General features: G+C 47.9%; 1 protein-coding gene across 4 annotated transcripts in view; it reads right to left on the bottom strand.

Annotated features, from left to right (window-relative positions):
• Positions 1–26,442, bottom strand: part of KSR2 (kinase suppressor of ras 2) — a 485,548-nt gene that overhangs the window by 183,500 nt on the left and 275,606 nt on the right. For all 4 annotated transcript variants that reach the window (XM_061384873.1, XM_061384871.1, XM_061384874.1 and 1 more), the window contains one exon: positions 13,195–13,379. In XM_061384873.1, the coding sequence (XP_061240857.1) occupies positions 13,195–13,379 (185 nt within the window). The remainder of the gene's footprint in view (positions 1–13,194; positions 13,380–26,442) is intronic.

The following is a 26,442-nucleotide window of genomic DNA, read 5'->3' as shown; positions in this document are numbered from 1 at the left end:
TGCTGCCTCAGTGTCGGCCCAGCTTAAGATGCAGCAAGGAAACCAGATAATCTAACAGTAATCAGTGTGCTAGCAAGCAGGAACAGCAGTGGTGAATCATGGCCCCAGTAGGGGCCCAACACCTGTAAATCACATGGGTCACACTGCAGACCAAAACCTGTCTTCTATTTAATTCTAAAGCTTGAGACGAGAAGACAGTTCCCAGTATCCACAGAGATGACGTAGGTCTTCAGAAAATCCTACAAGAACTTACCTCCGCCTGTCTAGGATAGCTTCTGAATATGCTGGCCACTTCAGCTGGATCTGTGGTTCTTGATGTTGGCTGCACATTGTAATTACCCAGGGAGCACTGAAAAGTATTGATGCCTGGGCCTCACCTTCCAGTGACTCTGGTATCACTGGACAGGGGCTGCAGCCTGGGAATTAGGATTTTGAAAAGCCCTCCCTGCCCAGATGACTGGGATGTATAGTCAGGGTTGGAACCACTGCTGCTGCTGCTGCTGCTGCTGCTAAGTCACTTCAGTCGTGTCTGACTCTGTGCGACCCTATAGACGGCAGCCCACCAGGCTCCCCGTCCCTGGGATTCTCCAGGCAAGAACACTGGAGTGGGTTGCCATTTCCTTCTCCAATGCATGAAAGTGAAAAGTGAAAGTGAAGCTGCTCAGTCGCATCCGACTCCTAGTGACCCCATGGACCGCAGCCTATGAGGCTCCTCCATCCATGGGACTTTCCAGGCAAGAGTACTGGAGTGGGGTGCCGTTGCCTTCTCCATGGAACCACTGAGTTCCTTCTTATTTCATGGCTGACTGAAGGGGAAAAGATTCCTGACACCCTCTGAAAGTGGGAATCTCAAGTAAACAGAAAGGGAAGCGGAACTCATCAAATAGGTTCACGCTCTTTTTCTGATTTACCAATCATTCATATTTCCCCTGGCTCCTCAATGAGGAGAGAAACAAGTGAGAGACTGAATCACAGGTACTCAACCCACAGACAGTTTTGTAGGAGCAGTTGTTGCTCTTGTCTGCTCAGCATCCCTATTCTGGATGTTTCATCACCCTGGTGTTCCCTGGAGATCTATCCCCTTAACTGCAATCCAGTTGGTTCAAGGGGTTGATGCGCTTAGATCTATAAGGATGGAAACCTGGGCCAGCCAAAGGCTACCATGAAGGGAAAGCCTACCTGAGAATGAAACCCATAAAAAGGAAAGCGTAATGTGAGATGAGAGACAAAAAGAACATGATCTGATGACACTGGCTTCTGGACCCATCCATCCCTGAAGACCTTGTCTAGGCTTTTTTTCCCCCCAGTACCTACACCAGCAACTTCCCTTTTATCTTCTGAAGCCAGTATGTGGAAGGTCTCTGCATCAGAAAAAGCCCTGATGAATGCAGTCTTGGAGGCGTCTAAGCCAGGTACTCTTCTTTCACCAGCAACCCCCACTCTCTTTCATTAAAAAAAAAAAACAAAAAACCACTTTTTTGTCCAGATTCTATGGCATTTCAAAAGGAAGTGAAACTGGGTAAGTAAGGACTGTTTCCTCTGTCTAGATGCCTGGGTCTCCCAAACCATGTATCTGCTCTTGGGATTAAGTTTACATATGAGCAGAGGCTATACTGGCCCTGGTGCAAATCTTGATTTCATAGTCTGTCTCTCCACTCACTGTCACTGGAAACTGAATCCCATGCTGCATGGAAGGGGTTGTGAACGGCAATCACCCCAACGTGGACGAACTGGGTGGTGGGTATGGCAGCCCTGACACAGGAAATGGGTCCTGGATTGAAGCCCTGGCTTCTCGTGAGGACCAACTGTGAAGTGGCCTCATTAAGTAAGGTGGGTGCAGAAGCCTCACCAAAAACCACACTGTTTTGGTTCTTCCTGTAATTCCAAATCCATCACAGAAAACAACTGCAACTCGTGGAGCATATGTGTATGTCTGTGTGTGTGTCTGTGTGTGTATGTGTATATAATGTATATAACATATATATGAGTGTTCTATATAACATATACACATATTAGTAACATTATATATATAATAATTGCTGATATTTATTGCCTGCTCACCATGTGCTTGACCCTGTGCTAGCCATTTACAGGCATTCTCTCATGTAATCTTAAAACCACCCTATGAGGGAAGCCCAAATGTTCTCCTAACTTTGCAGATGAGAAACAGCAGCTCAGAGACCTCACTCGCCCAAGGTCTCCTTGCCAGTAGGGGGCAGAGCTGGGAGGTGAAAACAGGTCTTGGTTAGCTTCCAAGTCTGAGCCCAAGTTAGCCCACCCCCTGTTTTATAAATAAAGCTTTATTGGGACACAGCCCTACCCCTTTGGTTACATAAGGCTATATTCATGCTACTATTGAAGAGTTAGTAGTTGAGACTGTTGACTTGCAAAGCTGGAAATATTTGCTCTCTGGTCACAGAAAAAATTGCTGAGCCCTGGCCTAAATACTCTGTCTCCTGGGGTTTCCAGAAAATGCTGAGGCCAAATGCAGCATGGAAAGCTTGGGGAAACAGAAAATAATGACCCTGGCTGGAAGCAGGCTGAGCCATGCCAATTAGCATCTAAGGACCTAAGACCCCAGTTCTGTCATGATGGGATCAGCAGTGGGGTTCACCCAGAAGAGGCAGGCCAGCCCCTGCCCCAGATAGGACCCTTCTGCCGTCTACCCCTACGATTTGTAATGAATCCCTAAGAGACAGGCACTTTGGGGTTTTTTTCTTGGCGGGGGGGTTAGTCGTCCCTCTCTCCAGCCCCCAAGCCACCAAATCCAGATCACCTCTATCAAGGAACGCAGCACAGAGTGGCTGGAAGAGTCAGGCTGGGAAGGTGGGTAACTGGAGACAGCAGGGTGAGGACAGAAAGACAGAGGAGAAGAGAGAGAGGGGACGTCAGCAAGGGGTAGGGCGCGGAGGGGGACTGAAAGTGTGAAGGTGACACCACGGGAGAAAGGGGAGGGTGCAATGTTCCCAGGGGAAACCAACAGAAAAAGAGGCTGACCAATCCAGAGAGACAGACAGGATGGAGAAAGAGAGGAGGAGAGAAAACAGAGAAGGGAGGAGTTGGGGGCAGCACCGTGTCCATCACGCCTGCCTGGTGATGCCCTGACTTTTAGCCGAGGGGAGAATCGCTTAACAGGGGTCTCGGACAAAGCAGCGTGGAGCACAGTGAGACACTTGCCACTCGTATCCCAGCTGAGAAGAAAGTGCCTGGAATGAAACACAGGTGCCCAGATCCTGCCTGGATGCTGGTGGGGTGGGGCATTTGAGCAAGGGTGTGCACCCATGACCAGTAAGACGGTGCGCCCAGGCCAGCAGGGGTGGGGCGGGGACAGGTCCACCTGAGGCCCAGGAGGCAACGGGCGACTCTCCCCGTTGAGAAGGAGTGTGTACATGGTCAGTTACCAGGTCGTGTCTGTCTCTTCATGACCCCATGGACTGTGGCCTGCCAGGCTCCTCTGCCCACGGGATTTTTCAGACAAGAATACCGGGGTGGGTGGCCATTTCCTCTCCCAGGGGATCTTCCTGACCCAGGGACTGAAACCATGTCTCCTGCATCTCCTGCATTGGAGGGCAGACTCAACCGCTGAACCACCGGGGAAGCCCCACTCAAAAGGAGTAACAGACAAAATGTCTGGGAGGAAGATGAGAGTTATCAGAGCTACATCCTAGAACAGGACAGCCTGTGTCATGTGAGTGATGGAAAAGGTCATCAGGAGGGGAGTGGGGGGGCACAGTCCTGGGGATGAGAAGAGTGGACTCTATGTCCGTGAAAAGAAAACCTTCTGTTGTTAGAATTAGCAAAGGACATGTCATTTAAGGCAGGTATGGGCACAAGGACCAGAAAAGCCCACAAAGACTAAGTCGCTCAGTATCACACTTTACTCATCCAGCATTCAATCAGTAGTGATGGTTCCATTCAGGTGTGACGGGGGTGGTTTGGACCGATGTCCAGCAGAAACCAGGGAGGATCAAAGCTGACTGAAACCCAAACCCTACATGATAGTATTGACGACCACAGAAAAACAGGTCTAAGCAACAGGCACAGTGCTCAGCTTCCTTTTATTTCAAATCCTAATAACTAGTCCATGAGCAAGACCTATTAGGCCCATACTGAGGATGGGGAAACTGAGGCTCAGAGATGTTAGGCAATAAGTGGCAGAGATGAGATTCAAACCCAGGTTTGTCCAACTCTCCATCCCATGCCTGGCTAATACCAAGATGCTATGGCTTCAAATTGTGAGTGGAGCTGAGTCTCCACCCGGAACCACGGGTTAACCTTCCCTGACAGGCTGTGTGCTTCCTGGAGACCCCACCACAGGAGTGTCAGAGGGATAGAAAAGAAATTCCTTGCCAGGGATCACTGAGAAATACAGCCCAAGGAAGACCCTCAGAAATAGGAAAGAGCTTTCTGTACAGTAGTGGGGACAAGTCCCCACTAACTTGGATCATGAACTAATTTGGCCAGAAAGGTGCTCCTCAAAGCTTTTGAGGACAGGGACCATTGTTGCTCATTTCTACTCTAATGGGCACTGGTTGTCAGCTTCCCCAGCATTCATGTTCCCTTTTTAGGCAAAAAAGATTCCATTTCTAAGCCCCAAAGTAAAAATCACAGCTCAGGATTAAACGAGTAAGTTTCCACCCCATTCCCCTGACTCCACTGATTGGTTCAGAGGTGAGCACATGGTCATGCTGGTTGACTCAGTGAATCTCAGACTTAAACAATCTCACTCCTTTACTATGGACCAGAAGAGGGAAGGGACTGGAACTTCTGAGGCCATATAGTCACCACATGAAAGCCTAAAAGTGAAGCCACCCTGGAGAGGAGCAGAGCTGAGAGATACAGAGTCCTGACATGAACTGAGCCCTTAGATCGAGCCATGCCTGAAGCTCACACAACCCCTGGACTTTTCACTTACATGTGCCAATAAATCACTTTCACAGTTTAAAAAAAAAAAGCTCAAGTTTGTTTACTGTCACTTGTAACAAAGCCATACGTCCATACAACCACTATCATGAAGCAATAAAGACCTGCTTATTTTCTGATTAACAAAACAGTTTTTGGCAGAATTTTGCTTGGACACCTGCTTCTCTGGTCAGGAAAAACATCCATAAAATACAAAGACTGCATTGAAGTCTAGCAACTTCAGTTCCTGCCTCAGTGATGCCAAAACCATCCAGCTCAGCAGCTCTGAAGAGCAACAAGCAGAATCTTTTCTACTTTGCCTTCAAGCTCCTGGGTAGCTATAGACTCACAATGTTGGCCCCAAAGTGCATGCTCAAAAATGGTACTGTCTGTTCAAAAATATTTATTTGTGCAGGAGGGGCTGTTGGTGGGACAAAGGCACAATCAGACACAGAAACAGGATGTCCGTGCCGACAATGTGTACCTGACTGGGGATCAGGACTCACTCCAAGAGGCACAAATGACTCCCCCACCCAGTTCCAAGTGCCAACCACTTACCAACCAATTTTTGCTGCCACAGTTCCTGGTGAGAGCAATCATAACAAAAGGTCTAAGGCTGTCCACACTGCATGCTGAGCCCAAACTGTTTGTGCTAAGGCAGGAATTACAAAATATATGGGCACATCAGAGAAGGAGTTGATAAAAACCCAATAGTGGCCTCACATAAAATGTACATATTCACATGCGCGCACACACACACACACACACCCCACACATCATTAGCCCTTCATACATACAAAATACATTGCCTTTTAATCAAAGGCACTGTTCCCTTCCTCTGTGGCACTTTCAGCACAAACCTTTATGAAGCTTCAGTTTTCCATCCATCTTGGTGTAACAGAGAGAACCATTAGCTGGGCATCAGAAGACCTGGGTTCAAACCCAGCTCCGTAACCCTGGGCAAGTCCTTTCCGCTCTCTGGTCTCATTTTCTACATCTGTAAAAACGAGGGCTTAGACTTGGTTATTTTTGAGGTACCTATCTGTTCTGACCTCCATGATTCTAGAACAGAGGTTAAAAACTGGGAAACCCAAGACCAAGTAGGACCCACAAGCCTGTGGGACTATTTAAACTGGTTCACACACGGTTGAAAGATTTTTCACTGGGTGCTTAGATTTTAAAATTTGGAGCTTTCTCATCAACATCATGGTCTCAGACTGTTTTTTTTTTTTTAAAAAAGCTAAAGGTCTGGAAGCCCTGGCCCACAGAGAATAGGGCTGCACTGGAAAGTTATGACCAACCTAGAGAGCATATTCAAAAGCAGAGACATTACTTTGCCAACAAAAGTCCATCTAGTCAAGGCTATGGTTTTTCCTGTGGTCATGTATGGATGTGAGAGTTGGACTGTGAAGAAGGCTGAGCACCCAAGAATTGATGCTTTTGAACTGTGGTGTTGGAGAAGACTCTTGAGAGTCCCTTGGACTGCAAGGAGATCCAACCAGTCCATTCCGAAGGAGATCAGCCCTGGGATTTCTTTGGAAGGAATGATGCTAAAGCTGAAACTCCAGTACTTTGGCCACCTCATGCGAAGAGTTGACTCATTGGAAAAGACTCTGATGCTAGGAGGGATTGGGGGCAGGAGGAGAAGGGGACGACAGAGGATGAGATGGCTGGATGGCATCACTGACTCGATGGACGTGAGTCTGTGTGAACTCAGGGAGTTGGTGATGGACAGGGAGGCCTGGCGTGCTGCGATTCATGGGGTCGCAAAGAGTCGGACACGACTGAGCGACTGAACTGAACTGAACTGAACTGAAGTAAAACACAGCACCACTTGAGTAGAAGTCCCACCAAAGCTGCACAGCCCAAGTCTAACCACAAGGAAACGTGAGACAAACCTAAACTGAGGGACATTCTGTTATGTGGCTGGTCCCTACTCTTCGAAAATGTCAAAGTCAAAATGACGAGGGCTAAAGAACTGTCCAAGGTCAACAAAACAGCTGAATGTAGTATGTGACCTCAGATTGGATCCTGCACCAGAAAAAAAAATACTATAAAGGATGCTATTGAGACAAATTGCTGAAATTGGAAGATGGTCAGATGAAAGTCTTGATTCAATATCAAGTTTACTAAATCTGGTGTGGTTATGTAAGAGAATATGCAACCTAGTCTCGAATGGTCCACAGAAAGGAGAGAAAGAGAGAGAGGGAGGGAGAGAGATGGAAAGAGAAACTGAGGTTGGGGGGGGGTGGGGGATTGGAGAGAAGAAGCAAATGTAAAGAAATGATAAAAACTAATGACTCTGAGCTAAGGGGGTACAGGAAACCTTTGTATTGTTTTTGCAACTTTTCTGTAAGCTTGAAACTATTTCCCATAAAAGACAGAGAGATATAATCGGGTGATTCTCAAATGTTCAAGTGCAGAATACCCTAAAGGGCTGGTGAAAATACAGAAGTCTGGACCCTCCCCAGGGGTACTGATTCAGTGGGTCTGGAAGGAGAAGAGTAAGAATTTGCATTTCTCACAAGCTTTGGGATGGTGCTGGTCTGAGACATGCTTTGAGAACAACAAAGCGGTTATAACCTAGCTTAAATTGTGTGAGTCCAGCAGCAGCAGCAGACACGGAAAGCATTTTTTAAAAGCAGGACTGGGAGAGGGATGATGAGAGGGACAGAAGTCCTCATTATGAATCTTTCTGTACCATTTCACTTGCTCCCAGGTACACACATCTGAGAGCCTATAAAGCACCTACAGCAGCACCTGCCTGGCAAGTGGCAGGCAGATGGTCAGTAAGTGTTAGCAACCCGCTGGGATCTCAGTTTCTAAAATACCACGAAGATGCCAGGTGGCATGGGACATGGGCGCTTCCTGGGTCTCTTGGGTACGGGTGTGGGGAGCAGGACTTCCGCTGGCTCACTCTAGGGGAGAAAAGTCCTTTGGGTCACTCGTATGGGATATCATGTCTTCCCCTTGGATATGCCACCACTGAGCCAGGTCAGACTCAAATTTCTCAAAATTTCTCCCGATTCTGAGATGAGAACGTGGTTCAGGCAGTCAAATTTTGTCAAAGCACGCGCTCCTCTTCCCCCTCTTCCAGGGGGTGGCGGTAATGAACCTTGGCCTCAAGCCTCATTAAACCCCATTATATAATGCACCCCCATCCCGAGTCTCTTTATAACCCTTCCAGTGGCTGGTTTCTTGGGAGTCCGCAGCTCGGCTTCATCAGTCTTTATTGCTACCTTCGGCTGCCTCCCTAACAAACTGGGCTTCTGACTCATCCTGCCAAGGCACACAAGGCCAGGCCCTCAGCTGAGGGTCAGCTGCCTGTTGCTGTGTCTCTGGAACAAAGAACAGGAGCTTCTTGGAAAAGAGATGAGAGGGCACAGTGAGACGGGGCAAGGCCAGGGCATGCTGTCCTTCAAACACCTGGTGAAAGACTATTTCATAAGACCGGGGTCTCATATCCACCTGCAGCTGGTGTTCAGGACCAAGATGGGGATGTCCAGGTATCATCAGTCACTTGTTCATTCTGGCAGCTGCTGCCCTGAAGTACCCACCCACCCAGCCAGAGAGCTAATAAACACCCCCAAAACTGCAGGTGGCAAAAGAAGTCCCCATCACCCCTCATCTTCTACCAAAGATGTTCAGGATGACATCTTTTGGGTGCGTTCTGCAGCTGCCTGCCCCCTGCCCACAGGGATGGCCACTGCCTGGGACGTTGGATCCCCTGAATATAAACACTGGAGTCCGGAGGGGTAACAGTCTGCTAGCCAGCATGGGTGCTGATTGTTGAGCAAGCACTGTGCTCTGGTGGAACAAGAGGCATCCTTGGAGCAAGACTGGCCCCCATCACACAGTCTCCCAACGAGGCAAGGGTGCCACAGAGAAACTTTGAACAAGGTAAGCTCCCTACTTGCTGAACAAAGAAGTTTCAGTGGAAAAGGTGTTGCCATTTCACATGCCAGTGTTGCAGATTTGGCAGATTCTGAATGAGAGCAAACTCCATCCCATTCCTGGCCTGTGACCTTGGGGCGATGACTTAAATCTCAGCCCCAGCTTCTTCATCTGTAAAATGGGCATCATAATAGGAAGCCTGGTGCGCTGTAGTCCATGGTCGCAAAGAGTCAGACATGACTGAGCGACTGAATTGAACTGAACTGAAGAGTACCTACCCAATGGAGGACTATGAAGCTTAAACAAAACAACACAAATAAATTGCTTTGCCTGAATTGATGAAGCTTGGGACATTGTCAACACACAATAAATGCCGACTGCTATTATTATCGGCATTTTCCTCATTGTTACAAGCTATTCCATCACCTAATGTACAGCAAGAGCTCCCCAAGCGACCCTTCATTGAGACTTAATGCTTTAAGTTCTGGCCCCCATGCTAGGAAATTCACACGATTTCCTCATTTTACCCTCACTACCATCTTTGCTGGGTAGAACTAGACCCACGGGGCTCAGTGATGTGGCCAATGATACGTCAGCCACCACTTGGTTGCTATAATCCCCAAATCACTTCCACCATCCGGTATCGAATGGTGATGAATAGTTACTGTTCCCATGTAGGCAGCAATTTTTTTTTTCATTCTGAAGAAGCTCCTTTATAGGGATCATAGAGGCTACCTGAACTGAGTCAGCTGGGGGTCAGAGATGCCCTCCAAGGTGGCACAGACACACAGCTTATTGGTCCAAAAATGGTCCATGGGTGGAAGGCATCCAATGAGACAATACAGGGCAATGTGGCATGCATGAACGCAGCACAGAGTAAATAAATACAGCAAGGATGGAGAGGTAAGTGATGGTTCTCTCCTCTGAGAAGCAGGTTCACTCCTGGGTCAGCATCCTCCATGCTGAGCAGTAGAGTCTGATATCTGGTGTTTTGTCCATGGCTAATCTTAGAGATGGATTCCTCAGGAGCCAAGACTCCTTCTACTCTCCTCCCTTCCCCTGCCTGTCATCCCCAGACCAGGGAAGCAGGGCCAGCCCCAAGGAGGTTAAGTCCTTCTTGCAGCTCATTCGAGGTGGCTAGGCACCCCGGGTCCAAGGCCCGGCCACTCTGCAGCCAGAATCTTCCTAATGCTGACTCCCGGCATTACCATCGGGGATAACAGGACATAGGATCTCCGCCCTTCTCAGCGCAGCCACAGCCAGAGCTGACAGTGACAAACGGGAGGACGGACTCAGCCTGGCAGGGACACTGCCTCAGAGGTTTCCTCAGCCGGGTCAGGGGAGGAAGGCTGGCACTGGGGCCCAGAGGCCGGAAGTTCTCCTCTAGAACTCAGAGTGGCGTGAGAACAGGACTGTCGGTAGTATGGGGGAGCCGGCGCCCGCAGCTGTGTGCTCCCCGTAGCCCTGACCCAGAGACTCCCAAACTGGCATTCTGAGTGAGTCAAAATATCTGCCTAGAAAAGCCGCTCTGCATACTCCCTGGGTTAGCCTTAGAGTTCCTGAGCTCCGGAATGGACTTGCATGGAGTCTTTTATTGCACAGTTGGGGAAACTGAGACCCACAGAGAGAAAGGAAGACGGGATGCAGGTTAGAGTTTGCGTTTGAATTCAATACCTATAATGTGGTCAAGATCACTCGCCTTTCAGAGCCTCAGTTTCCTGATCTGTAACATGGGAATAATGACATCCGCCCCCAAAGAGTGCAATGCATCTGAACTGTGACAATGCCACTGACATGCCCAGCGAGGACAAAGGTCACAGGGTCACTGGTGACAACACCAAGATCCAGTGAGAGCTTCTCATTTCCTGATCTGGAGCCTCCTCCACCAGGCTGCCTCTGCTTCTGCTATTTGTTAGGATCACTGAAAATACGACTGGTCCACGGGAGTCCAGCTAATACTTGGGTTACACACTTGCTCTCTCCCTGAGACTCAAATGCTAGCTTTCTCCTTCCTGGGAGATCAGGGAGGGGCCTCTCTGCATACAAGGACCAGGACTGTCCTGAGAGAAAATTGTGCTTCTAGGGCCTCATAGTATCGGGAGCTGATTTTAATTCAGGATGACTCTGCTCCTGCCCACGGGCAGGCAGGGAAGCGCCTCCTCCAGATGGAGATGAGGGCAGGCATGAAAATGGGAAACTACGGTGAATCCTTGCAAAACTCTGGGGCAGAAGCAAGGGTCTGAACGTGCAAGCCTGACGGCTGTTTTTTTTTTTTTTTAAGGTAAGATCAAGATATTTCTCCTCTGGCTGGAATTAAAGTCCAGGGCTATGGTCAAACCCTTTGAGGCAGCCATGCTGACATTCTCTCATATGATGGCGATGCATGAAGACAGATGGCTGCCAGAGGCAGTGCGCAGCATCACGCCAAGGTAAATTCCAGGCACTCTTAGGGCCAAAAGGGAGTTGGGTTGGGGGTGCTGGGGTGACCTGAAAGGCATTTAGCTACAGCCTCAAAATTAATCATGGAGCCAGAGGATAGAAATGACTCTAGGAGAAGGAGACAACAAACATCAGAATAGCAACTGCCATTATGAGGTGCTTACTGTGTGCCAAGCACTGTGCAGGCAATTTGACAAATATGAGCTCATCCAGTCCTCACAAACATCTGTGACGTGAAGCTATTGTTTTCCCATTTCACAGATTATGGAAACTGAGGCTCAGAGAGGCTCTTAACTTGCTGGAGGTCAGCACACTGCTCAGAAATAACAGAGCTGGGGCTGGAACCCAGGCAGCCCCCTCCAGAGCCATGGCGCCCTGCCCCAGTCGGCTGCCAATACTCACCGCAAATGTCATCACCCCTTTCCCTTGACCAGGCTCACCTAAGGCCCACCCACCATTATGGAGTGTCTCTAATCCCTCTGACAGTGATTTCTCTTGACAAATTGATAAACTGGCTTTCTGGCGTCTACGTGTGTCGTGAGCACTATTTTAATTTGCTTGATTCAGGGCCTGTAGCCTTGGGCACCGAGATAAGCCAGGCTCTGGAGCCTCTCCTGATGTCCACACAAGTCTCTTCTGGCACCAGACCCTCCACTGAGTCCTGCAGTGGACGCAGGAGACACATGTGTGGACTGTAAACTGAGTTCACCGTTCTGCTCGGGCCATCCAGCCGGGGTAAGGCAGAGCTTCTCAACCTGACAATCCTGACTCCAGACATTTGTGTTGGACATTCCATCTGCAGTTTTCCAGGGAGAGAACTAACAGATTGCATCCAATCCTTAACAGGTCCATGGGCTCCCTAAAAAGAGTTTTAAAAACCTTTATGTAAAGATAAAGAACAGAATCCCACATTTAGAGAAAGATGTCCTGCTGGGTATCTGAGGAACTTCGTTACAAAATCAGGCATGATGGTTAAACTGGTATACTCTGGAGTTAGAAGGAATCAGATTCAAATCCTGACTCAACTACATAGCTGTGTGACTTTAGGCAATTCTTTGATGTCTCTGGGCCTCAATTTCCTCATCTATACAATGGGAATAATCCATGTGTACCACTGATTGTTGCAAGAACTAAATGACATCACACATGTGTCTGATTAGCACATACTAGTTACTCAGTGAGCATCATTTATCACTTATCAGAGTAGCAACACGTGGACACAGTCTGGCTGTATTAAGGGCAAGGGGTTATTTCTCCACATTCTAGCACCCCCTCCTCTTCCCAAGTTCCCAAGCAATAAAGTTATTGTCTTGGCTGGAGGACTGGTTGAGCTTTTTTCAGGGGCTCCCCTCTGACCACATCTGCGCCTGCTCAGCAAAACGGGCCTCTGGGCAGAAAAGATTAAACGCCTTCTGAGACTTCATCCTTGATCACCAGAAAGTTCCATTTCTGCCCCTAGGAATAACCACTTTGCCGCAAAACTCATGACAGCACAATGTAAGCCACCCCGGGCCCCGCTCAGCCCAGCGTGAACGAAAATCCATCATGGAGATGTAAAGGTTACACGCATCCACCGGTGTGGGGGAGAAAATTACAAAATTAAATCAGAGACGCCTTAGCCCACGGTGTCCAGGGAGAATCCTGTGACTGGGCAGCTGAGAAGCACAGGAAAGAAAGGACTGCTGTTTCCTGTAACGTCCTGCAAGCTTGCTTCTCGCTGTCATGCCTACACACCCGCAGGCACACGGGCCTAGTGACACTTAGCAGCACACGGCCCAGGGCCGCCCTATTCCACCCCCTTTTCTCCGAAACCATCCGCAGGGGCGTTGCGTGGCGCAGCGGGTGGTGCCTGGCGGAGCGCGGATGAGGCGTATTTTCACGGAAGGAAAAGCAAAGGGCGCGCCCCGGGAGCGGAGAGCAGCAGGTGCAGCCACCCAGGTACGGGTGCAGAGGACTTACTTGCGGAGAAATTGGCCTCGGAGTGGACGGGAGGGGTGGAGGGCAGGAAGGGCGCATGTCCCACGAAGAAGGAGCGGAGGGAGCGCTCGGACAGCAGCGGGGAGCGCTGCTGGGAGGGGATGTTCTCACAGCTGCCCACGCTGCTGTGGATCTTGAGGTTCAAGGGCTTGCTTTTCTTCTTGGCTCTGAAAAGGAGACAGAAAGAGAAGAGGGGAATGTATCCCTACGCACACACAAAGACAGCCAGGGGCCCTATCTCCTTACCATAGCACTCCGCACCGACCCCCCCTCCCCCCCCCCATCTCCACCTGGCCTTGCCACCCTCTTCCGCTTTCCCTCCCGAGGCTCCCCGCACTATATTCTGTGCTGTTCCTCACCTCCAGTCCATGGCTTACACTGTTCCCATCGTCTGAAAGACCCACTCCTTCTTTGCCTGGTTGACCCCCACATGTCGTTTATAACTCTGGCTCTCATGTCCTCTCCTCCAAGAAGCCTTCCCTGGCACCGGTAGTGCATCCCAGCCAGGGTCGAGTGTTCTTCCTCCAGGAAGCCTTCCCTGATACTCCCCATTTCCTCCTAGTTTCGGTTGGTGCTCCTCCTCCACCCTTGTAAAGTATTCTCTATGTATCTCTGTGTCTGCACTTCCCTATTTTTTCCAGACTTATTCCTGTAGGCTTCCCAGGTGGCACGGTGCTAAAGAGTCTGCTTGCCAATGTAAGAGACACAGGTTCAATCCTTGGGTGGGGAATATTCCCTGGATTAGGAAATGGCAACCATTCCAGCTTTCTTGCCTGGGAAATCCCATGAACAGAGGAGCCTGGTGGGCTACAGTTCATGGGGTCACAAAGAGTTGGATACAACTAAGCTTGCCCGTGCATACACATGCACACACACACTCTCTCTCCCACGTGGACTGCGGATCTTTGAGGGCAATGATTTTGTACTGTTTTCGTTTTTCTGTCTTTGGCAACCATCACAGAGCCTGACACACAGTCGGTGCTCATGAAATGCTTGTTAAATGATTGCTCTGGATGGACACTTAGCAGACGGCGTTTGAATTCTCCTGACTGTGGGCTCTTTGGAGGGTGGGACCCCGTCATTACTGTTGTTGGAACTCTCAGCCCCTAGCTCAGCCCCAGCTGAATAGAAGGTCCCTCTTGGGCTGGTTTTGAAATGTTTCTGCCCTTCCCCAGGAGCTCATGTGATCAGCTGAAGAGAGTTTGGTTTAAAACTACACCCAAAATTACCCTCACTTCTCTCCCCCTCACCTCCCCCCACCCCAGTGCCCTGTTCAGGTGTGGCAAGGAGTTGGGCGCCCCCCTGTGGTCAAAGCAAACCCCCTTGCAGATTTTCACAGCTCTGGACAGAGGGCGGGAGAGTGTTAATTTTAAGAGTGGAGGCCTCCCACACGGGCAGCCTAGAAGTCACCCTCTCCAGGAGGTCTGCTGCTCCTCAGCTTTAAGGAGTTCTAGCAGTGCCTGCCGAGTCGCCCCCTTGCAGCACCTGCGCTGGCAGCCTTGCTTATTATCTCTCCAGGGGTCAGCAGCAAGGCCTCTTGTTAGAATGGCAGGCGGCGTTGGCTGGCTCACCACTCCCCCGTGAGAGGGATAGGGCGCGGCATTTCATTCCACATGAGCGTCCAGCTGTGAAGGTTCAAAAAGGCGTCTGCACAGAGGGAGTAGGAGTCAAATTCACACAGGCTTTGGGGTCGGGGGGAGGACTGGAGCTCAGGTCCTGATTGTAACCTCAGGAAAGAGATCCCACCTTTCTGTGCCTCAGTTTCCTCTCCTGGACCATGGGGGTAAATAATAGCACCTATCTAAGAAGGAAATCGTGATACGAATACTTCTATGAGATCACATGCATGACACGGGATGCAGCACAGAATGAGGGTTCAGGTTCAGTTCAGTTCAGTTCAGTCACTCAGTCGTGTCCGATTCTTTGCAACCCCATCAATTGCAGCACACCAGGCCTCCCTGTCCATCACCAACTCCCAGAGTTCACTCAGACTCACGTCCATCGAGTCCATGATGCCATCCAGCCATCTCATCCTCTGTCATTCCCTTCTCCTCCTGCCCCCAATCCCTCCCAGCATCGGAGTCCTTTCCAATGAGTCAACCCTTCGCATGTGGTGGCCAAAGTTGGAGTTTCAGCTTTAGCATCATTCCTTCCAAAGAAATCCCAGGGCTGATCTCCTTCAGAATGGACTGGTTGGATCTCCTTGCAGTCCAAGGGACTCTCAAGAGTCTTCTCCAACACCACAGTTCAAAAGCATCAATTCTTCGGCGCTCAGCATTCTTCACAGTCCAACTCTCACATCCATACATGACCACTGGCAAAACCATAGCCTTGACTAGACGGACTTTTGTTGGCAAAGTAATGTCTCTGCTTTTGAATACTCTCTCTAGGTTGGTCATAACTTTTCTTCCAAGGAGTAAGCGTCTTTTAATTTCATGGCTGCAGTCACCATCTGCAGTGATTTTGGAGCCCAAAAAATAAAGTCTGACACTGTTTCCACTGTTTCCCCATCTATTTCCCATGAAGTGATGCCATGATCTTCGTTTTCTGAATATTGAGCTTTAAGCCAGCTTTTTCACTCTTCTCTTTCACTTTCATCAAGAGGCTTTTTAGTTCCTCTTCACTTTCTGCCATAAGGTTGGTGTCATCTGCATATAGCTGCTATTAATGCAACTATGACCAGGTTAAGCTGGATGTCCATGCAGACACAAAGCAGGCGCCCCACCGTGGCAGAGCCAGGTCCACAGACTCCCATCCAAGTCCATGTGCCCCAACTCAGGCTGGGAACCAACATCTGCCACCTCGTGAGAATTCTAAAGGACTGTGGCCCAGATCTGATCTGTGAGTCAGGAGGACTGTTTATTAACATCTTCCCAGTTACTTCTCAACTATGGGCTCCTAGAGGACGGAGATGCACCTTATTTCTTTTGCCAGCCTCGGCCACCTCTGCCTGGGTCTGGCAGACAGCTCTGCACTCAGAAGGCTCACGATGAATGTCCATTTGCCAACCTGCCTCTTAGAGCTTTCATCACAAAGGTTGCCGGGGGAAGTCGCAAACTGATGGTTGGGCTTTGTACCATTTCCTCTCCCTAAAGTCTGCTGGATCTTGAGTTAAGCTGAGCTGCCGGCTCACAGCCCCTCAGTTGCGTCAGGGGTGGGGTTATGTCCCCTTGAACTCGAAAGCCTTCAATGGCCAAATCCCTCAGCATCTCATTAACGGGATCTGGAGCATCTGGCCCTGTCGACTGGGAGGAAATGACAGGGCTGGGGACAGACAAGCTCCTCTCGGTGGGCATGGCAGGAGGACAGGCGAAAACGCGCGTTCTCACACACCACCCTGGGCGGTAGGGGGCTAATCCAGGAGCCATTTCCCCAAACAGGAAAAATGCCCGCTGGTCTAACCCGGGGCTGTGTGAGTTGCTCCTCCTTCTCAAATTGGGCCATTTAAATCTTTTGCAGTTGGCCTCATCTAATTAGCCAAAGGGTGACCTCCAGGAAAGACCCTTTTCAAACAGCAAAGAATAACACCAGTTCGTAGATGAGAAGGGGTGAAAGTTGGGGTGGCTGTACTTAGGGACCCTGGACGCAGCTGCTCAGAGGAAGGGGAGGATTTGGAAAAGCCTAAGGCTGGGAGAGTGTTTATTGAGAATCCACTCTGTTCCTTGGCCACAGGCAACAACCCTCATTTCTGGCTTAAGCATGCCTGGAGCAGGGCAAGAATCAACAGGGGCCTTGGCAAAAGCAGAGGCACCAATGAGTCAAACAGCATAAGGTGCATTTCCCCGGGCGTGGAGGAACAGGCAATACTTTCAGATGAGACACAGAATCATGTTTGTATTTTAATAGTTGAAATTTGAAATATTGATTTTGTACACTAAATCTATAATTTCATGCAGTTAATTTCCAGTATACAGCCTTAAGTAAAATATAATAAAAAGAATTAAAAGAAGAAGAGGAAGGGAAAGAAGAAAAAGGAAAATAAAGAGAAAAAGAGGAAGAAGCAGATGAGGAAGAAGAAAGGAGATGGAGAAAGAGACATTGGTTAAAAAAAAAAATGTCAAGTAAATTTTCGTACAGGTCTCACCAGAGTGGCTAATGGAGCTGACAGCACCAAATGTCAATACAGAGCAACCAGAATTCCCATAAAATCCTGGTGAGACTGTGAATTGGTACAACCATCTAGGAAACAATTTGACAGTATCTACTGAAACTGAACAAATACTCTGATCCAATCATTTCACCCCAGGGTATTGTGTCCTTAACCAAAATGACTGCCCGTGTCCACAGAATGACCCATGTAAGAATGTTCATGCCAACATTGTTCATATGGGCAAACGCTGGGAACACTCTCAATGGCCATCAATAATAGAATGGATAAATATATCATAGTATACTCAAATATTTGACTGTAACTGCATGACAATGAAAAAGAGGAAACCACTGCTATTCTACAATATGGCTGAGTCTCAAAGATACAGTGCTGGGCCAAAAAAGCCAGCCACAGAAGAGCATACGCTGTCTGAGTCCCTCATGATTCCATTTACATCAAGTCCAAGAACCATCAAGACTGATCCATAGTGAGAGAGGCCAGAAGAGTGATTTTTGGGGGGGAGGTTATTGACTAGAAATGGAACCAGTAATCCTTCTCGGTGCTGGATGTGTCCTCTGTATTGATTGGGTGGTACTGATAAATAAAATTCGTCAAACTGTCCACAAAAATAGTGCATTTTACTTCTGAGTGGAAGTTATGCCTTACAAAAAAGTCTTTTAGACAACAGTAAAAAAGACAACCCAATTAAAAAGTGAAAGATTAAAAGATTTGAGCTGACATTTCTCCAAAGAAGGTACACAAATGACTGACAAGCATGTGAAAAGATGTCCAGCATTATTTAGTCATTGCTGCTGCTGCTGCTAAGTCGCTTCAGTCGTGTCCGACTCTATGCGACCCCATAGACGGCAGCCCACCAGGCTCTGCCATCCCTGGGATTCTCCAGGCAAGAACACTGGAGTGGGTTGCCATTTCCTTCTCCAATGCATGAAAGTGAAAAGTGAAAGTGAAGTTGCTCAGTCATGTCTGACTCTTTGCGACCCCATGCACTGCAGCCCACCAGGCTCCTCCGTCCATGGGATTTTCCAGGCAAGAGTACTGGAGTGGGGTGCCATTAGGGAAATGCAAATCAAAGCCACCATGAGATGCCACTTCACACCCACTAAGATGGCCATAATCAAGAAATCATAAAACAGTGAGTGTTGGTGAGGATGTGGAGAAACTGGAACCTGTGTGCACTGCCGGTGGGAATGTAAAATGGTGTGGCCACTGTGGAAGACAGTTTGACGATTCCTCAACAAGTAAACATAGAATTACTGACCCAGCAATTCTATTCCTAGATATGTTCCCAACAGAATTGAAAACAGCCAAACAAAAACTGTGCACAATGTTTATAGCAGCATCATTCACAGTGGTCAAAAGGTGGAAACAACTCAAATGTCCATCGACAGGTGAATGGATAAACCAATTGTGGTCTATCCAGACAATGGACTATTACTCAGTATTATGAAATACTGAGTCATGCTACAATGTAGATGAACCTCAAAAACTTGAACTAAGTGAAAAAAACACATGCAAAGGCCACACACATATGATGATTCCATTTATATGAAATATTCAGAATAGGAAAGCCTATAGAGACAGAAAGCAAATTAGTGGTCGCCTGGGACTGAGGTCAGAAGGGTAAATGGGAAATGACTGTTTAATGGGTCTGGGGTTTCCATTTGAGCTGATGGGAAATTCTAGAACTGGATAGTGGCGATAGTTGCATAAGATTGAGAATACACTTAATGCCATTGAATTGTACACTTTAAAATGGTGTATTTTGTAGGATGGATAAACAACAAGGTCCTACTCTATAGCACAGGGAACTGTACTCAATATCCTATGGTTTTCTGTGGATAAAGACAGCAGACAACACGGTAATGTGCTTCCCAAGGCCTGGAAGTCAAGTAGCCTGGTTGGAGGTCTTGCTCCCCTCGTGTTAGCTTTGTGGTCATGGGCTCGTTGCTTCCTTGTTCTGAGCCTTTCTGCTGAGGGCTATCATCCAAGTGTGCAAATTACCACAGGAGATTAGAGGGATCTGAAAGGTGTGAGGCCTGGCACCATCCTCTTGGTATGGATCTGTATTGTTTCCCATCAGTTTCCTACTTCATGAAGGCATGTGACCTCAACTCTGTTTTCCTTGTTTCCTCTTACTGCCAGTGAGCACTACCTCAGCTTCCCTGTGCCTTCACTCTCCTAGGACCCTCTCTCATCTACTCCCTGCACACCCTTAAAGGCTGAACTCAAGGATGAGCAGCTCTGATCCCTCCAGAACCATCTGACGCTGGGTTGCCATCAACAACCCAGCATGTGCATCTCTGTCGTGCCCGAGTACTCACTGCATTCCAGACACCAGCCCTACATAGGCTGTAATTCTTGCGGTCCTCCCCACTGCCTTGTGGGGAAGGTGCTACAGTCATTCCCATTTTACAGATGGGGAAACTGAAGCTCAAAGAGATGATTTGGCACTTGGTTGCAAATTCAGCACAGGTTGCCCAAGCACACTCTAAGTGTAAGGCACTGCGTTGGACACCACGGGCCATAAAAAAGGAAATGTGAGCCCAGTTTGTCCTCAGCAGCCCCACCTTGCATACCACTTCCACACCAGTGTAGACCTGGCCAGAAAGCAGGAGTCTGTCCCACACCTGCTTTGTGGCTGTGGGTACCCCACCAAAGCAGAGCAGGAATCTCAAACTCAGGTGTAACCCGCCAGAAATCATCTTTCACTGGAAGTAGGTCATCCCAGCAGCTACCTCCTACCCTGGCTGGGTGTGCAAAATGTAAGAAACCCTGAGTTATGCCTGGGGCATTGTTCTCCTCTTGTTCTCTGGGAGGCTACCTGCTGGTTTGAGCTGGGTAGATCCAGCCAGATTCTTCTAGTCCTGGGGCTGACAAACTCTGGACCAACTCTGGACCAAATGCACCTCCTAGGTGGTTCTTGTAAATAACGTTTTATCAGCCATGCCCATTCATAACACACTGTCTGTGAATTCTTTAGCTTGACAACGGGGGAGTTAAGTTGCAGCACACACTGTATGGCCCACAAAGCGGAAAGAAACTATTTCCTTTCTTGCCCTTTACCGAAAAAGTTTTCCAGTCCCTGTTCTAGGCTCCCTGCCCAAAGATGTTAATCATGAAAAAATCCTAAAAAGAACCAGAGCCAGCTTGGGATTTATTTTCCCTCAAGTGACAGCATCTCTTGACCTTTTGCAGCTAAATAATAAACACTCCGCCTTCTTATTCCCTTCTCTCCTTGTAGCTCAGCCACGGTGGCCTGACTCATCCAGGGTCAGGCATTGGCCACACCCCTGAGTGGATGCCTAAACCTATGCCATCCTATACAGTAACCACAGCCACATGTGGCTATTAAGCTTTAAAAATTCAGTAAGATAAAATTTACAATTCTGTTCATCGGTCTCAAGTTGCCACAATTCAAATGCCCCGAAGTCACCTGCGGCTAGTGGCTGCTATTTTGGACACAGCACTTCCAGCATCACTGAAACTTCTTTCGGACTTTGCTGCTCTAAGGCACCCTGTTCCCGGCCAGACAGGGTGAGGTGATCACTGTTCTGCTATTAGAGCATCTTCATCATCCCACCCCCTCTCTTCTCTCTGATTTTCCTCCTCCCTCTCCTATAGTAAAATTAACTTTGCTTCGCAAAAGGCTGGAGACAGCAGAGATATGTATCATAGGGGGCTGATCCATTAAATGGTATGAAATGGTAACTCCGTTTGATGGAGCTGTGTAGGTGTTTAAAAGAATCTGGATAGTGAGAATACCACTTATTACAAAGTGAAGGAAGGAAGAGGAAAAAACAGTGTATATAGTATGACCTCATTTGTGTCGTTAAAAGATATATTAGTGAAAAACATGAATCCAATAAATATTCTTTTTTAAAGTTTTTTTTAATTTAAATTTATTTATTTTAATTGGAGGCTAATTACTTTACAATATTGTATTGGTTTTGCCATACATCAACATGAATCCGCCACGGGTATACACGTGTTCCCCATCCTGAACCCCCCTCCCAATAAATATTCTTAGGACAAGAAGGTGCTAGACTCCAACAATGAAGGAGGCAGACGCAAGAGCCATGGTTTCCCTGGGTTGGTATCCTGGTGGGGGATACAGACAAATACATGAAATGATAAGGAAATACTGGTTAATAATAAGAGCTACAGGGAGAACGAAAATCAGGTGATGTAGTGGCTCTGTGGCGGGGTCTCTTTGGGGACACGGCCTTTAGGCCGAGACTTGCATGTCAAGGAAAGCCAGACTTGCAGAGATCTGAAGGGAGAGGAGACCAGGCCATGAGGAAAGATCAAGGCCAGGGCAGGTCAACTCACAGCAAGAGAGGAGAAAAGAGGCAGGGGGCCACTCAAAGGAGATTGTGAAAGTGATGGGAACCTGTTGGAGAGGTTTAAGAAGGAAGATGATGAAATCTGATTCTGTTCTTAGATCGCTCTCCCTGGTGTGTAGAAAGCTGACTGGATAGAAGCAAGAATGGGATGAGGGAATCTGAACTGGAGGCTGCAGAAGGCACCCAGGCAAAAGATGAGCACGCCGTGGACCAAGGTCTGGGTCATGGAGGAAGAGGGAGAGGAGGCATTTGGGACTCAGCTCTCCCAGGACGTGCTGGCCAATTCAATCGAGGAGGGAAACAGGAAGAGACACAAGATGTGTGCTAAGCTGGTGTGTCATACGGACCCCCAGTCTTAGGTAGACACGCTCATGTCTAAAGCTACACAAGAAGCAATTGGCAAATTGGGATTTCCAGAGTACGTACTTTATTACTTTTAGACTTTTCTTTGCCATTTGAGCTTAGCAACAGGAGTATTCTTTTATAATAATAATAGTAATAAATCTTTAAATGCATACCATATTATTTGCTTGAATTTCTCCTCTTTTTTTATTAAAATGAAAAAAATCTCTAGAAAACAAGAGGTATGGGCATGGAATAATGTGCTCCATTGTTACTTAATATTTCAATGATGTTTCATTATTATTTCAAGTTTTATATTGAAGATCAAATTTGAGGTGAATTTTGTTTCCCAGATGACTGGTACCAGTTAGTAACTGGTATCTCAGATTTAGTTAACAGATATTAAAATGTGGTTGTTTATATATTTTTAGAAATTTAGCATATATGTTTAATTATATAATATTATGTTTGTATATATTAATTATATACAATATTACATAAAATTTATGGATGTATATATTTATACACGTTTGTACTTTTATATTTATATGATATACAAGTAAACATATACATATATTTTTATATATTATATATGCATGCATGCATGAGTGCTAAATCCTGCTCTACAGCTTAAATGAGACTGTGCGTGTCGTGTCCGACTCTGCATGACCTTATAGACTGTAGCCTGCCAAGCTCCTCTGTCCATGGGGATTTCTTCAGGTAAGATTACTGGAGTGGGTTGCCATGACCTCCACCAGGGAATCTTCCCAACCCAGAGATCAAACCAGTGTCTCTTAAGTCTCCTGCATCGGCAGGCATGTTCTTTACCACTAGTACCACCTGGGAAGTCCATTTTATATATGATATATAATTAAATATATGTAAACTTTTATATCAGAGAAGGCAATGGCACCCCACTCCAGTACTCTTGCCTGGAGAATCCCATGGATGGGGGAGCCTGGAAGGCTGCAGTCCATGGGGTTGCTGAGGGTTGGACATGACTGAGCGACTTCACTTTCACTTTTCACTTTCATGCACTGGAGAAGGAAATGGCAACCCACTCCAGTGTTCTTGCCTGGAGAATCCCAAGGACAGGGGAGCCTGGTGGGCTGCCGTCTATGGGGTCGCACAGAGTCGGACACAACTGAAGTGACTTAGTAGTAGTAATAGTAGTAGTCAACTTTTATATAGTACATAATATATAACTAAACAAATATATTACATATAAATATGTCATATGTGAATGTATGTATAAATATGCACTTGAAAATCTTAAGAATACACTGTATTTTTTTAAACTTCGCTCATTAACAGATCAGCTCTCAATATCCAATAGATTTCTACCTATTGATTGACTTGATTTAGAGAAGAGCAAACAGTCCTCATACACACATTCTCCTCTCATCCACTAAGATACACTTCAGATCCAAGGTGAGTTGTTGTTTAGTTGCTAAGTTATGTCTGACTCTTTGTGACCCCATGGACTGTGGCCCTCCAGGCCCCTCTATCCATGGGATTTCCCAAGCACAAATAGTACAGGAGACAAAAAAAATGATCAGGAGAGGATAGGAAAGATGTTCAGTGCAGAGGTTGACAACTTCCTGTAAACAGCCAGAAAGTAAGCATCTTTGGCTTTGCAAGCCCTAAGCTCTCGGTCACAGCTACTCAGCTCTGCCCTTGTGGCACAAGCTCAGTCAGTCCCGGGTGACAAGTGATGAACGGGCAGGGTGTATTCCAATAAAATACCCACAAAAGGAGGCTCTGGGCTGGATATGAGCTGCAGCTTACCAACCCCATCCTAGTAGGGTCTGGACTCACCTGAAAGCGGGAAAACTCCTCTGGTTTGTTTCACCCTGACTCCCACTTCCCATCACCTGGCTCATCCCATGAGCTTGCCACCCCTGCCTGCTGGACTTTGTTTGGTGTCTTTCCTTTCCTCATCCTGACCCTGCCTGTCCAGGGTAGGCTGGGTCTTGTCATAGCACCTGGACAGGCTTTCAAGTTCCAGCCCCGTTCTGGAATACACATCTGTTTTTCTAATTATTTGAAGAACATAGACCTCTCCCATCCACTTGGAAGCACCAGGAGGGCAGGGATCATGTGTGACTTGTTCTGTGTGGATCCCTAGGGCCCAGTATGGAGTCTGACACATAATAAGAGCTCAATTAATGAAATGAATGTCTGAAGGTCCAAGTGTGCCCACTGTACCACAGCCTGAATGCTCGGGGGCTCCTCCTGGCAGTGAGTGAGATGAGGGACCCTCCAGTGCACCCACTTTGCCTCGATGCCACAGGTGGGGGGTGCCAAGCTGGCACCCACCCTATACATTTATTTCTGGTAGGACACATTTTCTATATGGAGTGGCTGTGGGGCTGGTTAACCTGCAGGACAGGTAGGTGCCCATAATCAGCTACCTGGGGAGGCGGGTGGGGTTTGAATTCCAGTATTCCTGGGACTGCTAATGTCAGCATTAAGACTGGCCTGGCTGAGAGGTAAGGGGTCAGATGCTGTGTTCTGGACACATTATCTCATTGGAGTAGGAACAATCATGACCGCCGTTTTGCAGTGAAGGTAACTCGGTTTCTCCATACTTAACATACCCAGGTCACAGCTCAATAAAGGCTAGGAGCATGATCACAGATTTCACTGACTTCAAAGCCAATTCCTAATCGCTTTGTCAATCACACCATAAGAGCTGACCACACATATTCCCATCTTACAGCAGTGCCTGTGCAGTTCTAGAGTTGTCTAGGTTGTTGATATGGGGGTTGGCTGGGGACAACCAATCTTACACTTGCAAGTCATGCATCTTGCAGTTTAGACCAGTTCTTGACCTGGACACGGACAACGGTGCTTCTGACTTGTGGGATGAGCCGGAGGCCCTTCTCCAGCTCCCTCTCCAGCCTCCCCCACCCCATCTGAGCTCACCCAGACAGCCACCCTCAATTCTGCCTTCCAGGCCTGATCTGTGCCGGCATCCAGGCCTGCTGATTTTCCTGCATCTCTGTGATTAGGAACTAATCTTATATTTTTGTTCCCCAACCCATAAATCAGTTACAGACCAAATATTTACACAGACCGTCATTTCCGAATGAACCAAGGCTCATGACAGCCCTCATTATTAGAAAGGATGACTGATTTTGGACAGAGATTTCACGGGCATGTGGCTGGATGTTTTCCTTTAGGTTTCCCTCCCCCTCCCCTGGCCTGAAGAAAAGACAATTTCCAAGATGAATTGGTACAGAGGTCTGCTCTTGCTGTCTCCCTGGGGACAGTAGGATGTGGACAGGCTTTCATCAGCCCCATAAGTGACAGCCAGTATTGGCTTCTTCCCGCTTCTCTTGGCCTCCTCCCGGGCAGAGAATCATTTAACTAAACATCCCCTAAAATCAGAAACCCTAAAGGAGACTGTGGTGCTGGAGAAAACTTTTGAGAGTCCCTTGGAGAGCAAGGCGATCAAACCAATCATTTCTAAAAGAAATCAACCTTGAATAATTCACTGGGAGGATTGACGCTGAAGCTGAAGCTCCAATACTTTGGTAACCTGAAGAGCTGACTCATTGGAAAAGACCCTGATGCTGGGAAAGACTGAAGGCAAGAGGAGAAGGGGGCGACAGAGGATGAGACGGTTGGAATGGCATCACTGACTCAATGGACATGAGTTTGAGCAAACTCTGGAAGATAGTGAAGGACAGGGAAGCCTCACGTGCTGTAGTTCCTGGGGTTGCAAAGAGCTGGACGTGACTGAGCAACTGAACAACAACAAAAGGAGACAGAGAGAGAAGAGGCCGGGAAGAGGGAACTCAGCAGCATCACTACCACCATTAGGGACACCCACCCTACAGGGGATGGTGTGGCCTGTCCAGGGTGACCCTGAGGGGGTCATGTGCTGTGCTGATAATATCTCTGGGTATGGAAGCAGGAGGCTGAGCTGCTGACCTGGCTCTGTCATTACTTAGCAGGTCACTGCGGCCTTGGAGGCTGGTTTCCCTTCCTGTCAAAGCAGGGATCTGCCAAGTTGTCTCTGTCCCTTCCCAGTCCAGGTATCTTGGCTCTCATGGTGACAGGCACCATCCATTAAGCCCTTATGATGAGCCTGGTCTTGTGCTAAGCACTTTATAGGTATTTGGTCGTTTTAATCTTTAAAATGGGGATGGTCATCTCCAGGTAAAGAAACAGAGGATCAGAGAGACTGAGCCACTCTCCCAAGGTCATACTGCATGTGAGGAACAGAAGCCAGGACTTGAAATTGGTTCTGTCTGACCTTGGTGCTCTTGGTCCTAAAATATATCACAGCCTCCCTGAGACCTGAATTTGCTTGGGGCACAGAAGCAAGCTGTCACGTGCATTCTCAATGCCCCTTTATCCCCCAGTGAAAGCACTGACTGAGGGTCAGCATCCTAAGCAAAGGCAGAATTGACAGCTATCTGCCAG

The sequence above is a fragment of the Bos javanicus genome, chromosome 17 (genome assembly GCF_032452875.1).
Source record: "Bos javanicus breed banteng chromosome 17, ARS-OSU_banteng_1.0, whole genome shotgun sequence".
NCBI lineage: Eukaryota > Metazoa > Chordata > Mammalia > Artiodactyla > Bovidae > Bos > Bos javanicus.
The sequence above is the reverse complement of the archived record's forward strand: the minus strand, read 5'-3'. Positions and strand labels throughout refer to the sequence as shown.